This window comes from Bolinopsis microptera, chromosome 9 (assembly GCF_026151205.1).
Source record: "Bolinopsis microptera isolate Bmic1 chromosome 9, MBARI_Bmic_1.0, whole genome shotgun sequence".
NCBI classification, from domain to species: domain Eukaryota; kingdom Metazoa; phylum Ctenophora; class Tentaculata; order Lobata; family Bolinopsidae; genus Bolinopsis; species Bolinopsis microptera.
The window spans coordinates 17,001,270-17,017,844 of NC_087080.1; the positions used below are offsets into that span (position 1 = coordinate 17,001,270).

Sequence of the window (16,575 nt, forward strand, 5' to 3'; positions counted from 1 at the left end):
CCAACTCCGAACAATGGCATTCCAGAGAACTCCTCCACCGGTGAAACACTGTCATCTTGCTCCTCCAGAGCCTGTGAGATGTGCTCCTCTTGCACTGCAATTTGTGTCACGTGATCCAGATTTTCATCTTCACTGTCTCCCATCTGCAACAGTCTACGTTTTATCGCTGTGTTAGATAAACCAGAAATAAAGGCGGTCACAGCGGCTCCTTCTCGCTCTAGTCTTGACGAGAATATAATCTCCGCGCTGTCACGTATTCGCTCCGAAAACTGTTCGACTGACTCTCCTGTCTCCTGTTTCATGCGACCAAACTTAGTCCTCATTATCCGGGTGTCAGTCGATGGGAAAAGCCTAGTCTTAATTGCAGAAATAAATCTCTTAATATCTCTTTTTTCATCCCCAGTAAACTGAAAGTTAGAGATCTTCTTGAACAGAGAATTGTCCTCCACTAATCCGCTGATTCTGAGATCTAGGTTGTCACATATACCGGAGAGTCTGACATGATGCTCAAAGCGCAGCAGAAAGGTACTAAAATCATCCCCCTTTCTGTAACGAGGAGCTTTACTCCCGTGGAACTGACGTGGAGCTCTCTCCTGTGGCCAACTCAGCTCTGGTGAGCCCACACTAACTTCAGAGTCGTCATGTAACCAATCAGCAGCTTCCTTTTTGACAGCTGGTCTACTGAGTTCAACCTTAGCATTGACCGTCATATTAGTCAACCTTTCTGTGTTCTCAGCCAGGGATTTCCCTATTCGTTTCAACTCTTTTTCCATGTCATACAACGCGATTTTCCTCTGACTGATAGAACCTATATCATCTGGTTCCAGTTCATTAAGACTGGCCTCAGCCCTACTGATTTGTTCTTCCAGATCAGCTCTTTGTTTCTTCAAGCTTGTAATATCCGCTTGCAGCTCTAGCGTACTACCCTGACTTTCCATAACGACCACTTATTACGGCCTCCAGATGGTGTTAAAACGAAACGGCTATTACACGGCAACCGGCTTGACTGGCCTTAACGGGGCGCTCCCTGGTCAAAGGATAGGGCGACTAGAACTAACTGAACCTGTATTATCGGAGGTTTTCGGATCAGCCGGTTTCAGTTTCGCATTTTGTTGATTGTCTGTTATGTTTCTTGGAGGGTTTTTCCAAATCAAGGGTCTCATTGGATGCTACTGAATACGAATCTGATGTATGTTTTTCCTTAGCAGAACCTTTTTCTGACACATCAACTGAAGGCACTGACTCTTCATCTGAATCAGCTGTTATTTTGGGCGGTTTAGAATCATCATCTGAATTCTTCAATTTATCGACAGCTTTTGTCAAAGAATCGTCATCTGAATCTTTGACCTTCTTGGGTGATTCTGGAGATGACTCGTATTCTGAATTGGAACCAGACTTCTTTCTTTTCTTAATTGATTCTTTATCAGAATCACTGACATCAGAAGCAGATTTCTTTCTTTTCTTAACTATTTCTTTGATAACTTTATCATCTTCTTTATCATCTTCTTCATTGGAATCTTCTTCTAAATCACTAGACCCTTCCTCATCAATCCTCTCCATTAAGCTTCTTGATTTGTCATCTGAATCTTTGACCTTCTTGTGTGATTCTGGAGGTGACTCGTATTCTGAATTGGAACCAGACTTCTTTCTTTTCTTAATTGATTCTTTATCAGAATCACTGACATGATTCTTTATCAGAATCACTGACATCTTTCTTTTCTTAACTATTTCTTTGATAACTTTATTTCTGCGCAATCGCAACCTCTCCTTAATGATCTCTTCTCTCTCTGAATCATTTACATCTGCATCGCCGTTAAAAATGGCGGAACATTTCTCCAATAACAGATCAGTGGGGTCGTTGTCATTCTGATGATCAAGAGCAGCTTTGGTTAATTCTTGTAAGCTCTCAATAGCAGTGGGTTCACATATAAAACATTTCCACTCCTCCACATCCATCAGGGAATCATAATACTCTAGTCCAATGCTTCTACTGATACACTCTTCACAGAAAGGAGTTTTACACTCGTCACAGCATACCAGATTACCGGGTTCACTGCACCACCGACAATAAATCTCATAACCCTCTTTGTTGTGATGTTATTATCTATATTAATTACATTGTACTGACTATAGAATCATCATCTGAATTCTTCAATTTATCGACAGCTTTTGTCAAAGAATCGTCATCTGAATCTTTGACCTTCTTGTGTGATTCTGGAGATGACTCGTATTCTGAATTGGAACCAGACTTCTTTCTTTTCTTAATTGATTCTTTATCAGAATCACTGACATGATTCTTTATCAGAATAACTGACATCAGAAGCAGATTTCTTTCTTTTCTTAACTATTTCTTTGATAACTTTATCATCTTCTTTATCATCTTCTTCATTGGAATCTTCTTCTAAATCACTAGACCCTTCCTCATCAATCCTCTCCATTAAGCTTCTTGATTTGTCATCTGAATCTTTGACCTTCTTGTGTGATTCTGGAGGTGACTCGTATTCTGAATTGGAACCAGACTTCTTTCTTTTCTTAATTGATTCTTTATCAGAATCACTGACATCAGAAGCAGATTTCTTTCTTTTCTTAACTATTTCTTTGATAACTTTATCATCTTCTTTATCATCTTCTTCATTGGAATCTTCTTCTAAATCACTAGACCCTTCCTCATCAATCCTCTCCATTAAGCTTCTTGATTTGTCATCTGAATCTTTGACCTTCTTGTGTGATTCTGGAGGTGACTCGTATTCTGAATTGGAACCAGACTTCTTTCTTTTCTTAATTGATTCTTTATCAGAATCACTGACATGATTCTTTATCAGAATCACTGACATCTTTCTTTTCTTAACTATTTCTTTGATAACTTTATTTCTGCGCAATCGCAACCTCTCCTTAATGATCTCTTCTCTCTCTGAATCATTTACATCTGCATCGCCGTTAAAAATGGCGGAACATTTCTCCAATAACAGATCAGTGGGGTCGTTGTCATTCTGATGATCAAGAGCAGCTTTGGTTAATTCTTGTAAGCTCTCAATAGCAGTGGGTTCACATATAAAACATTTCCACTCCTCCACATCCATCAGGGAATCATAATACTCTAGTCCAATGCTTCTACTGATACACTCTTCACAGAAAGGAGTTTTACACTCGTCACAGCATACCAGATTACCGGGTTCACTGCACCACCGACAATAAATCTCATAACCCTCTTTGTTGTGATGTTATTATCTATATTAATTACATTGTACTGACTATAGAATCATCATCTGAATTCTTCAATTTATCGACAGCTTTTGTCAAAGAATCGTCATCTGAATCTTTGACCTTCTTGTGTGATTCTGGAGATGACTCGTATTCTGAATTGGAACCAGACTTCTTTCTTTTCTTAATTGATTCTTTATCAGAATCACTGACATGATTCTTTATCAGAATAACTGACATCAGAAGCAGATTTCTTTCTTTTCTTAACTATTTCTTTGATAACTTTATCATCTTCTTTATCATCTTCTTCATTGGAATCTTCTTCTAAATCACTAGACCCTTCCTCATCAATCCTCTCCATTAAGCTTCTTGATTTGTCATCTGAATCTTTGACCTTCTTGTGTGATTCTGGAGGTGACTCGTATTCTGAATTGGAACCAGACTTCTTTCTTTTCTTAATTGATTCTTTATCAGAATAACTGACATGATTCTTTATCAGAATAACTGACATCAGAAGCAGATTTCTTTCTTTTCTTAACTATTTCTTTGATAACTTTATCATCTTCTTTATCATCTTCTTCATTGGAATCTTCTTCTAAATCACTAGACCCTTCCTCATCAATCCTCTCCATTAAGCTTCTTGATTTGTCATCTGAATCTTTGACCTTCTTGTGTGATTCTGGAGGTGACTCGTATTCTGAATTGGAACCAGACTTCTTTCTTTTCTTAATTGATTCTTTATCAGAATAACTGACATGATTCTTTATCAGAATAACTGACATCAGAAGCAGATTTCTTTCTTTTCTTAACTATTTCTTTGATAACTTTATCATCTTCTTTTTCATCTTCTTCATTGGAATCTTCTTCTAAATCACTAGACCCTTCCTCATCAATCCTCTCCATTAAGCTTCTTGATTTGTCATCTGAATCTTTGACCTTCTTGTGTGATTCTGGAGGTGACTCGTATTCTGAATTGGAACCAGACTTCTTTCTTTTCTTAATTGATTCTTTATCAGAATCACTGACATCAGAAGCAGATTTCTTTCTTTTCTTAACTATTTCTTTGATAACTTTATCATCTTCTTTTTCATCTTCTTCATTGGAATCTTCTTCTAAATCACTAGACCCTTCCTCATCAATCCTCTCCATTAAGCTTCTTGATTTGTCATCTGAATCTTTGACCTTCTTGTGTGATTCTGGAGGTGACTCGTATTCTGAATTGGAACCAGACTTCTTTCTTTTCTTAATTGATTCTTTATCAGAATAACTGACATGATTCTTTATCAGAATAACTGACATCAGAAGCAGATTTCTTTCTTTTCTTAACTATTTCTTTGATAACTTTATCATATTCTTTTTCATCTTCTTCATTGGAATCTTCTTCTAAATCACTAGACCCTTCCTCATCAATCCTCTCCATTAAGCTTCTTGATTTGTCATCTGAATCTTTGACCTTCTTGTGTGATTCTGGAGGTGACTCGTATTCTGAATTGGAACCAGACTTCTTTCTTTTCTTAATTGATTCTTTATCAGAATAACTGACATGATTCTTTATCAGAATAACTGACATCTTTCTTTTCTTAACTATTTCTTTGATAACTTTATCATCTTCTTTATCATCTTCTTCATTGGAATCTTCTTCTAAATCACTAGACCCTTCCTCATCAATCCTCTCCATTAAGCTTCTTGATTTGTCATCTGAATCTTTGACCTTCTTGTGTGATTCTGGAGGTGACTCATATTCTGAATTGGAACCAGACTTCTTTCTTTTCTTAATTGATTCTTTATCAGAATCACTGACATGATTCTTTATCAGAATAACTGACATCTTTCTTTTCTTAACTATTTCTTTGATAACTTTATTTCTGCGCAATCGCAACCTCTCCTTAATGATCTCTTCTCTCTCTGAATCATTTACATCTGCATCGCCGTTAAAAATGGCGGAACATTTCTCCAATAACAGATCAGTGGGGTCGTTGTCATTCTGATGATCAAGAGCAGCTTTGGTTAATTCTTGTAAGCTCTCAATAGCAGTGGGTTCACATATAAAACATTTCCACTCCTCCACATCCATCAGGGAATCATAATACTCTAGTCCAATGCTTCTACTGATACACTCTTCACAGAAAGGAGTTTTACACTCGTCACAGCATACCAGATTACCGGGTTCACTGCACCACCGACAATAAATCTCATAACCCTCTTTGTTGTGATGTTATTATCTATATTAATTACATTGTACTGACTATAGAATCATCATCTGAATTCTTCAATTTATCGACAGCTTTTGTCAAAGAATCGTCATCTGAATCTTTGACCTTCTTGTGTGATTCTGGAGATGACTCGTATTCTGAATTGGAACCAGACTTCTTTCTTTTCTTAATTGATTCTTTATCAGAATCACTGACATGATTCTTTATCAGAATAACTGACATCAGAAGCAGATTTCTTTCTTTTCTTAACTATTTCTTTGATAACTTTATCATCTTCTTTATCATCTTCTTCATTGGAATCTTCTTCTAAATCACTAGACCCTTCCTCATCAATCCTCTCCATTAAGCTTCTTGATTTGTCATCTGAATCTTTGACCTTCTTGTGTGATTCTGGAGGTGACTCGTATTCTGAATTGGAACCAGACTTCTTTCTTTTCTTAATTGATTCTTTATCAGAATAACTGACATGATTCTTTATCAGAATAACTGACATCAGAAGCAGATTTCTTTCTTTTCTTAACTATTTCTTTGATAACTTTATCATCTTCTTTATCATCTTCTTCATTGGAATCTTCTTCTAAATCACTAGACCCTTCCTCATCAATCCTCTCCATTAAGCTTCTTGATTTGTCATCTGAATCTTTGACCTTCTTGTGTGATTCTGGAGGTGACTCGTATTCTGAATTGGAACCAGACTTCTTTCTTTTCTTAATTGATTCTTTATCAGAATAACTGACATGATTCTTTATCAGAATAACTGACATCAGAAGCAGATTTCTTTCTTTTCTTAACTATTTCTTTGATAACTTTATCATCTTCTTTTTCATCTTCTTCATTGGAATCTTCTTCTAAATCACTAGACCCTTCCTCATCAATCCTCTCCATTAAGCTTCTTGATTTGTCATCTGAATCTTTGACCTTCTTGTGTGATTCTGGAGGTGACTCATATTCTGAATTGGAACCAGACTTCTTTCTTTTCTTAATTGATTCTTTATCAGAATCACTGACATGATTCTTTATCAGAATAACTGACATCTTTCTTTTCTTAACTATTTCTTTGATAACTTTATTTCTGCGCAATCGCAACCTCTCCTTAATGATCTCTTCTCTCTCTGAATCATTTACATCTGCATCGCCGTTAAAAATGGCGGAACATTTCTCCAATAACAGATCAGTGGGGTCGTTGTCGTTTTGATGATCAAGAGCAGCTTTGGTTAATTCTTGTAAGCTCTCAATAGCAGTGGGTTCACATATAAAACATTTCCACTCCTCCACATCCATCAGGGAATCATAATACTCTAGTCCAATGCTTCTACTGATACACTCTTCACAGAAAGGAGTTTTACACTCGTCACAGCATACCAGATTACCGAGTTCACTGCACCACCGACAATAAATCTCATAACCCTCTTTGTTGTGATGTTATTATCTATATTAATTACATTGTACTGACTATTGCCTATTCCCTATTTAGGTCCCTTAGAGCAGCATGTTAAAGCAGAGTATTACTTGTCTACTTGTTCTGCCAACTACAACATGGTGTCAGAAGTTTAGAACAACAGAAGTTTAGAACAACATGACGTCAGGAGTATATGCAATTCCACCGTTTAGAACAACCACGGATGAAATTGAGGATCGTCGATGGGAATGATATCAGCATGAGCAAATATTAGGCATTCTCTACAAACGCCCACTTGAGGGTGGCACAAAATGTTCCTTTTCCCCTGGACCAACAGTTGAGGTTGTGCGCACGACGTACAACTGAAAACAAGGGAGGATTCTTTCTGTTTTTTCACTTTTACCTTTCGCTTTGTCAGTGCTTAAGTATTTGTCTTCCTGACCATTTTTATTAAATACTTTTCAAACTTTACAGAGTACAGCAATTACAACGTATGAAATAAACTCGAATAAATTATTGCCCCCGTCTGTAAAATCTGACGGGAGACCAAACACGGTACTGCACAGTAAAACGTGCCCGCAATTACATGGCCCCAATATGATTTTTAAAAGTGTGAAACAAATTGTGATAAAATAAATGTGTGGTGAAGCTAATGTGAAACAGTTCAAATTTCTTCAGACGAGGCTGATACACTGTTCTTATCAGAGCTGACAATCTTATTGTTCCTTATGAAATGAACTCTGTTAGGCTCTGCTTTCCTCTTCTCTTTCAATTCCTCCCAGAGCTTCTTGTAAGCTCTCCTTTCTTCCACTGATCTGTCTGGGCAATTGTAGATACTTTTATAGCCCTCTTTTGTGCGTAGTAGTTTCGCTTTTCGCAGCACCTGAGTAACCATATCAGAGCTATTTAGAGATAGTTTAGTAGGTCGTATTAATGTGCCGGCTCTTTTCAAACCAACTCTACAACAGTCACGAAATGAAGGTTTCTCGTTTATCTCACCAAGAACTTCAGCAACTTTGTTTTCTAACTTCTCGCCGTTGGATTCACTTATTCCGTAGATTACGACGTTTCTGCTTCTTTCATCCTTTTCAGCTATTGTCTTAACTGCAGTACAGATCTTCTTTGGCGTAAGAGCAGCTGCACAAGTCTTCTTCAGGGCAGAAGAATATGATTTCATCTCTGTCTGCACAGTTGTTTGGACAGACTTGAGTTCTTCGTCCTTCTTTTCAATGAGCTGCTTCTGCAAATCAATGACAGATTTCTGCTCCGCGATTAATGAAATGTTCTGTTTATCTACTCTCTCCGCAGCCATTTGCAAATGAGGAGCTGCATAACGATTCAAAAAACAAACAGTTTGCAGCCAATCACACAGTTTTTCTTTCGAAACTGATCGCTTGTTCAGGTTTTTCAATACTAGATCTCCGGGTTCACGTACTGTAGTGCGACACGTACTCTAGTGCGACACGTACCCTAGTGCGAAACCTCCAAGATCGACACTGTCGCAGTAGAGTACGCTACCTGGATCGTAGTGCGACACGTACCCTAGTGCGACAGAGAATTATCAAGGCCGACACTGTCGCACTACAGTGCGCTACCTGGACTGTAGTGCGACACGAACTAAAGTGCGACAAAACACTTTACACATTCAATAAAAATAATCAGTCCACTTCTTCAGTCGGCGAGGAGGTAGTTGTCTGAGCATCTTCATTCTTCTGGTTGATCTTCCATTGGGTTAGATCCTGCTCCTTCTTCAGGACGTCGATAAATCGCCAGATAGTAGGGTTGGTGCAGCTCATCAAGGGGGAGAGGAGGTTTGTGTTCCGACCCAGGTACGTTCGTAGTAGTCACTAGGCAGCAAAGGAATCCATCTCCGAGGGAAGGGTTGCTTTCAGCTGCGTCCAGGTCACAGTAGTTTTGTTCGTCAGACTGAGACGTCCGGAGCAGGTCTTCTCAGTGCATCGCCAGTAGGTCTTGTCGTCGCGATTCTTATCCAGGCAGTAGCGGTATCCGTCGTGGATAACGTTTCTTGAACCAATAGTGCGTCCAGGAATGAAGGTGATTGAAGAAGACATGTTGATGTTGTTCAATGCTTTGGTAGAATCATCGTGACCTTATTTACGGCCCAAGCATATGAACTTGTTATCCCAATCGGAGATATACCTTCATACGATGCGTGTGATAGGAATGAGGATCATATGCTGCTTAAGAATTACCCAGTGGATCACACACTGCATACGTGGCTTGAACTGACCCGAAGGAATTATGATCAGTGGATCACTTCGAAATAAGTGACGTGAACCGACCCGACGAATCACTTAATGGTCCATAAGAAGGATAGGATGTGACCTGAACTTGGAAATAAGTCAGGATAATTTGTCGCACTAGAGTACGCTACCTGGATCGTAGTGCGACACGTACTATAGTGCGACAGAGGGTGTTTTTGTCGGACTTCGCACTAGAGTACGTGTCGCACTAGAGTACGTGTCGCACTACAGTACGATTACCAGATCTCCGTATTCCTTAACATCCAGTTCATGGCACATTTCATTGAAAACACTGTTTGTAGCTCTCGCTACCTGATCTGCATGTCTGGCACTAAACAGATCATCATTATCGGGGTCATCGACCAAATGCTTCGTATGTTCATGGTATGAGTACTGCATCGTGTATATTCCAATGTACAGTTCTTGTATACAGGCTACACAACGATCACACTAAAAGACAAGCACTTCTTATCGCAAGTTACAACAGCTGATAACAGAGCTCGCTATTTGCAACCAAATGTAAAACGACTACACACACTGAGATAAAATAGTGGGTTCCTGATTTAGAAACCAAACTCAAATTATTTGTTATATAGTCGTGTTGAAAGTATTAAAACTGGTCCTCCGGGGCGTGGGTTCGTATCCCACCGTGGCCTCCAGATGGTGTAAAAACGAAACGGCTATTACACGGCAACCGGCTTGACTGGCCTTAACGGGGCGCTCCCTGGTCAAAGGATAGGGCGACTAGAACTAACTGAACCTGTATTAAACAAGGTCTAAAACGGGCAGAGGCACATATTAAATGCGATGGGTGCGGGATTGCACAATTTACCGTTTTCCGTACATTTCCGCATAATTTATTGTTTTCCGCACACTTCCGCACATTTTGTAATTTTCTGCATATTTCCGCATGATCTAGCATTTTCCGCGTAATTTCGCATAATTTTGAAATTTTTGCGTAAAGATTTTCGAGTGTAAAAACCAAAATATGTTAAAAGTCGGGCCCTTTTAGGACCGTGACTCACGCCCTTTTAGGACCGTGACTCAGGCCCTTTCGGGACCGTGACCCAGGCCCTCATACCTAGGCCACGTGACCCAGTTACCACGTGACCCAGGCCCTTTCGGGACCATGACCCAGGCCCTTTCGGGACCGTTACCCAGGCCCTTTCGGGACCGTGACCCAGGCCCTTTCGGGACCGTGACCAAGGCCCTTTTGGAACTCATACCTAGGCCACCTGACCCAGTTACCACGTGACCCCGGCCCTTTCGGGACCTTGACCCAGGCCCTTTCGGGACCGTTACCCAGGCCCTTTTGGAACTCATGCCTAGGCCACGTGACCCGGTTACCACGTGACCCAGGCCCTTTCGGGACCATGACCCAGGCCCTTTCGTGACCGTTACCCCGGCCCTTTCGGGACCCTGACCCAGGCCCTTTCGGGACCGTGACCCAGGCCCTTTTGGAACTCATACCTAGGCCACGTGACCCAGTTACCACGTGACCCAGGCCCTTTCGGGACCATGACCCAGGCCCTTTCGGGACCGTTACCCAGGCCCTTTTGGAACTCATGCCTAGGCCACGTGACCCGGTTACCACGTGACCCAGGCCCTTTCGGGACCATGACCCAGGCCCTTTCGGGACCGTTACCCAGGCCCTTTCGGGACCGTGACCCAGGCCCTTTCGGGGCCGTGACCCAGGCCGTTATGGAACCCTCGTCGTTACCGTACTATGATCATACCTGCAGCCCTTTTTATCGGATAATGAGCTCTATTCGTTGTAGCCTTGGCTTCATAGTGGGCTTAAGTTAATGGATCTTGGATCAAATGGTTTACAAGTACTGACGATCAATGCCAACAAGCGTGTCACATATTAGCGATCACGCATGGGATCTGATCGACTCTATCAAGAGGCGTCTTCAAATACCTGTCTCCTGATCTCTACCAGATCGAGTCACTGTTCTCAGATAACTGAATCTCAATATAGGTTCAATCATGGTCTTAGTAAAGAACTACACCCTCAGTAACACATAAACAGACCTATTTTGGATAAGAGCGGCGGTTATACGTTTAGAATTTCCAAAGTCCTTCAGAAAATGCAAAAGAAAACCGCACAATTCCCGCACAAATTTCGAAAAAATCGTCGCACGTTTGCCGCATAATTGGTAAAAATTTACCGCACCTTACCGCACATTTTACCTTTATATTCGGGTGCGGTACCGCATAATTTCGATTTTTTTACCGCACCTAATAATAATATGTGCCTCTGGCGGGCCAGCGTGGAGTGGCTCGGGTAACATATATAACGTTACGCCACTGGACAGGGCCGGGACGGTAGTTATGTGTGTCCCATATCCAAACAACTTGCCTAAACATCCAGTTATCTGATCCTGGACCGGTAAGGTTACTCTCTAAACCAAAACTACATTTAAATGAAACAATAGTGTATGATATTGAAATTGAAATATGAAGAAGGTTAGGTAAAGCATTTTGTAGTTGCTCGAAAACTGAATAAACTAAAAATACTAACGTATAAAGTATTATACTAAATTCTAATAACATTAATATAGATTTTGTAATATTCCCTGATTATTGATTATAATTACTTAACTTTATAAAACCAGACAGCTTTAATTTATACTTTGTCACAAATCCCCCCAATGTACATTGTAATAGTAAAACTACTAGGATTAATTAGACCCTTTAAGACAGCATTGTGCTAATTTATATTTGATTTGAACGAGAAACATCGTCCTCTTCCCATCATAACATATCACATACACTTTGATTTACACCCAATGGTCGCTGAACTGGCAGGAAATATGAGAGGGGGAAGGAAATGTTGTAGAGTATAAGGTAAGTGGGACAGTGGGAGCAGGTGTGAAAACAGATTCACCAGGTGAGAAGGTGAGAGGATCTGCAGGTTGAGGCTTGTGAGATTCAGGTAGGTGACTGGAGAAGGAAGTTCAGAGGCTTTACAAATGTGAGTGGCTTCACGAAAGGTAGAGGCTTAACAAAAATGGGTCCTCCAACACAACCGGTATGAGTCATCTGATGTTTACTTAGGTCTGATTTTCGGATTGAACTGTAGGAACATTCGAAACATTTATACGGTTTTTCACCGGTATGAGTCATTTGATGTTTACTTAGGTCTGATTTTCGGCTTGAACTGTAGGAACATTCGGAGCATTTATACGATTTTTCACCGGTATGAGTCATCTGATGGCGAACTAAGTTTTGTTTTAAGCTTGCACTGTAGGAACATTCGGAGCATTTAAACGGTTTTTCACCGGTATGAGTCATCTGATGTTTAACTAGGTTTGATTTTCGGATTGAACTGTAAGAACATTCGGAGCATTTATACGATTTTTCACCGGTATGAGTCATCTGATGGCGAACTAAGTTTTGTTTTAAGCTTGCACTGTAGGAACATTCGGAGCATTTAAACGGTTTTTCACCGGTATGAGTCATCTGATGTCCAACCAGGCTTGATTCCCACCCAGTACTAAAGGAACATTCGGAGCATTTATACGATTTTTCACCGGTATGAGTCCTCTGATGTTTAACTAGGTTTTGTTTTAAGCTTGCACTGTAGGAACATTCAGAGCATTTATACGGTTTTTCGCCGGTATGAGTCCTCTTATGTTTAACTAGGTTTTGTTTTAAGCTTGCACTGTAGGAACATTCGGAGCATTTAAACGGTTTTTCACCGGTATGAGTCCTCTGATGTCCCACCAGGGTTGATTTCCAGCCAGTACTAAAGGAACATTCGGAGCATTTGTACGGTTTTTCACCGGTATGCGTCATATGATGGCTGACTAGGTTTGGTTTTCGGCTTGAACTGTAGGAACATTCGGAGCATTTGTATGGTTTTTCACCGGTATGAGTCATCTGATGGCGAACTAAGTTTTATTTTACGCTCTGATGGCGAACTAAGTAGTGTTTTACGCTTGCACTGTAAGAACATTCGGAGCATTTATACGGTTTTTCATCGGTATGAGTCCGTTGATGTGAAACTAAAGCTGTTTTTTTGCTTGCATTGTAGGAACATTCAGAGCGAATGTAAGCATTTTTATTAGGATGAACCCACTGGTAGCGAAGCAATTCTGATTCCTGGTTGGGACAATCCAACTGAGAAACTGCATTTGAATAAACTTCTGATTTAATAAGAAAATTCTCTTCCTCCTTCTTAATCTCTGTCTTGATCAATTGCGGTGAAATACGTTCTTCTTCTATCTTCATCTCATCTTTAAAGTCTGGAACATTTTGCTGCTCCATTTTACTAAAAAGTTAACGACCGTACAGGATTTTCCGCTTAACAATCGTCACTAGAAAACAAAATTAATACAAGTTCGAGATCTAAATTTCATTGTTTATTTGAAGAGCTTTTCGCTTTGGTTACATCAGGAAGAAACAAGCTTTTAAACGTGTTGGTAGTAACCCAGAAAATTTAAAACAAGCGAATATAGATATCAAATTTAAAACAGGTTCAACTTAATGTTAATAAGGTATTCGAATGCTGATATTATAAAGCCACGTAAAGCTATTTAAACTACGAAACTTAATATTCTAAACATTTATTAGAAGTGATCTCAAAACTTCAGTATAACTGTTAATTTGAGCTTCACTTCCCACCATAGGTTTAAGATAATGGCAGCTCATGTTACCAAGGCAGCTCATGTTACCAAGGTAGCACCTGTTACCAAGGCAGCTCATGTTACCAAGGTAGCACCTGTTACCAAGGTAACACATGTCAACACGTTATGTGATAACAGGGTCATAGTATAAGTAACCGACTGTGTAGCTGTGTAAGTGTGTAATTAGTAGTTAACTGTTATAATATTGTAATCACGTGTTTCCACGTGTTACTAAGTGTTGCTAAGTGGGACCTTTACCGATTGTTGAAATTCGACATCTACAGTTTTGGCCGAATTTCTGACCCTCAACCAATTAGTCAGTCAACTATAGATGCCAAATGACACGATTGGGGTGCTGGAAGTTTGATTTGGGTCGGAGGAAGCTCACAGCAGAAATCTTAACAAAACGAAAAGTTGTATTTTCAAAACTCTGTCCCATTTTTAGATATGAAAATGTTTGAACACACATTTGACAGATTGGATGACATTTTTGCCCACAAACCAATTATTAGTCAGTTAATTGATGATGGTATGAAACCAAATTGGGGTACTGGAAGTCAAAATCTCGAAAAAAAAATAGAAAATCATACTGTCCCATTTTCAGTTTTTTGAAGCTGAAATTTCCAGGGCCGAAATTTTACAGTTTTGACTGAATCTCTTACCTGCAACCAATTAGTCAGTCAACTAAAGATGGCATATGACACAATTGAAGGAAGTTTTATTTCGGTCGGAGGAAGCTCACAGCAGAAATCTTAACAAAACGAAAAGTTGTATTTTCAAAACTCTGTCCCATTTTCAGATATGAAAATTTCTGAACACACATTTGACAGATTGGCTGACGTTTTTGCCCACAAACCAATTAGTAAGTTAATTGATGATGGTATGAAACCAAATTGAGGTACTGGAAGTCAAAATCTCGAAAATATTAGAAAATCATATTGTCCCATACTCTGTCCCATTTTCAGTTTTTGAAGCTGAAATTTCCAGGGCCGAAATTTTACAGTTTTAACCGAATTTCTGACCCACAACCAATTATTAACCCGACTATAGATTGTATGTGACACGATTGAGGTGCTGAAAGTTTGATTTCGGTCGGAGGAAGCTCACAGCAGAAAGCTTAACAAAACGAAAATTCATATTTCCCAATTTCTGTCCCATTTCCAATTTGAAAATTCCTGGACAAAAATTTGACAGATTGGATGGATCTTGCCCAGAAACCAATTAGTCAGTTAATCGATAATGACATGAAACTAAATTGAGGTACTGGAATTAAATCCCGGAGAAAATTTAAAAATCATATTATCCCATTCTCTGTCCCATTTTAAGTTTCCGGATATAATTATAGGGGATATATAAGTATAACACATATCGATGCAAGCTGGTCTGTTTGGGGCTCTTTTAATTACTTTTAAAATAATATTAAAGTTCGAGTGAAAACGTCAATTTATAGATATTAGTCAAGTATTACAAGCGATCAGTCCTAAAAATTATCAAAATCGTTCCTTCATGAAGCAGATGACAACGAGCTCGACACACACTATCACTAAGGTGGTTACAACTGCGGTGAAAGGATGTAGGAATGCAGCTAGAGAGGTGCCTAACATGCTTCCAAACATTCCTGACGCGATGGAAATGCTACTCCCCAACTCAAATCGCAACTTCCCAAAGTAATCATAATCGTATAATAGAATAGCATTTTCAACTGACTGTATGGAATAACACATCTTTGCCACGCCTATTAAAATGACCGAAGCTGTAATACCAGGATTTGCCACAATAATACCGAAACTCAGAGCCATTATGGCTGTGATGGTGAATTGGAGGATCAGAAACTTTACGCGACTCCACAGATAGTATCCCAATGGTCGCCCGATGAGGTTTGTAGCACCAGTTACTGCTGCCAGAATCAGGAAATCAGTACCTTGCACCACTTCCTCACACTTACCACCTTCATGACCATCGTCAAGACCTCTCTTGTAGTTTCTCATTAGCCATGGAAGAAGAATAATGCTTCCATATCCAACGCATAGGTTGCAGAAGAAGAACAGGCTTGATTTGATAACCCGTGCAGTGAAATTGGGTACACTTTGAGAATTCTTGTAGACTATAAGGTTACCAGTAACTATAAGGCTGTCACTTTCAGTCGGGGCAACATTGTTCTCAGCCTCCAGCTCACTGTCTCCTTGTGTGGCTTCTTCTGTTTCTTTACCGATGCAAAAGTGGAGCATGATGATTGGAGGAACAAATAGTGGAATGGAAGTCAGCAGAACGAAAACTCTCCAGCTTACCAGGTCTAGAATCAGCCATCCCAAAATGGAAACCCAAGTTCCTCCGACTGCAAAACCAAGAGCTTCTGAAAGAAAAGCGCTTCGAGTGAGGACTTCTTTGAAGGAAACGAGCTTGGCGAGTAATATCCCAGTTGCACAACTGTTCAATCCAACGCAGATACCGGTTAAGGCTCTGGAGAGAAGAAGGGTATAATAATTAGGAACCACCGCACACAGGATAGCGAACCCAATGGACAGATAGAGTGACAAAAGCAGTGTAAATCTTTCTCCCAACATTTTCGAAATAAAAACTGACATCATGACTGCGATTGCCCAGAACAAGTAAACAATGACTGCTAGGAGTCCCTCTTGAAAGTCCGATAGACCGAGTTCACAGGACACCTTCTGTGTGATGACCCCAGGGAGGTAAGCCTCAACTCCGTCCCCAATCTTTATCAGTATCGCCAGGGACACGAGGATGTAGTCTTGCTTGGTCCACGAGTGGGATCCGGAGGAAGATCCGGAGGAAGATTTCATGGTTAGCTTCGTTTCGTCAGACTTTTTCACAGGCTGTTGTTGCTATCTATCCTATAACTGAGT

At 40.0% G+C, this 16,575-nt stretch overlaps 3 protein-coding genes across 4 annotated transcripts in view; all 3 read right to left on the bottom strand.

The window, feature by feature from the left end:
• LOC134820397 (acid-sensing ion channel 5-like) overlaps window positions 1–9,674 on the bottom strand; it is an 80,062-nt gene extending 70,388 nt beyond the window's left edge. For both annotated transcript variants that reach the window (XM_063830767.1, XM_063830768.1), the window contains exon 1: window positions 9,653–9,674. The gene's annotated coding sequence lies outside the window, so the exon portion shown is untranslated. The remainder of the gene's footprint in view (window positions 1–9,652) is intronic.
• LOC134821449 (transcriptional regulator ATRX-like) lies at window positions 1,087–6,695 on the bottom strand. Its single transcript, XM_063832192.1, has 9 exons — window positions 6,173–6,695; window positions 5,902–6,075; window positions 5,631–5,804; window positions 4,495–5,403; window positions 3,978–4,397; window positions 3,707–3,880; window positions 3,436–3,609; window positions 2,312–3,208; window positions 1,087–2,084 (listed from the first exon to the last, which is right to left on the bottom strand). The coding sequence occupies exons 1-9, from the start codon at window positions 6,693–6,695 to the stop codon at window positions 1,087–1,089; spliced, it is 4,443 nt and encodes a 1,480-aa protein (XP_063688262.1).
• A 5,524-nt stretch (window positions 9,675–15,198) lies between the features above and the next one.
• LOC134821450 (uncharacterized) lies at window positions 15,199–16,512 on the bottom strand. Its single transcript, XM_063832193.1, has one exon. The coding sequence runs from the start codon at window positions 16,510–16,512 to the stop codon at window positions 15,199–15,201; it is 1,314 nt and encodes a 437-aa protein (XP_063688263.1).
• Between the last annotated feature and the right edge of the window lie 63 nt (window positions 16,513–16,575).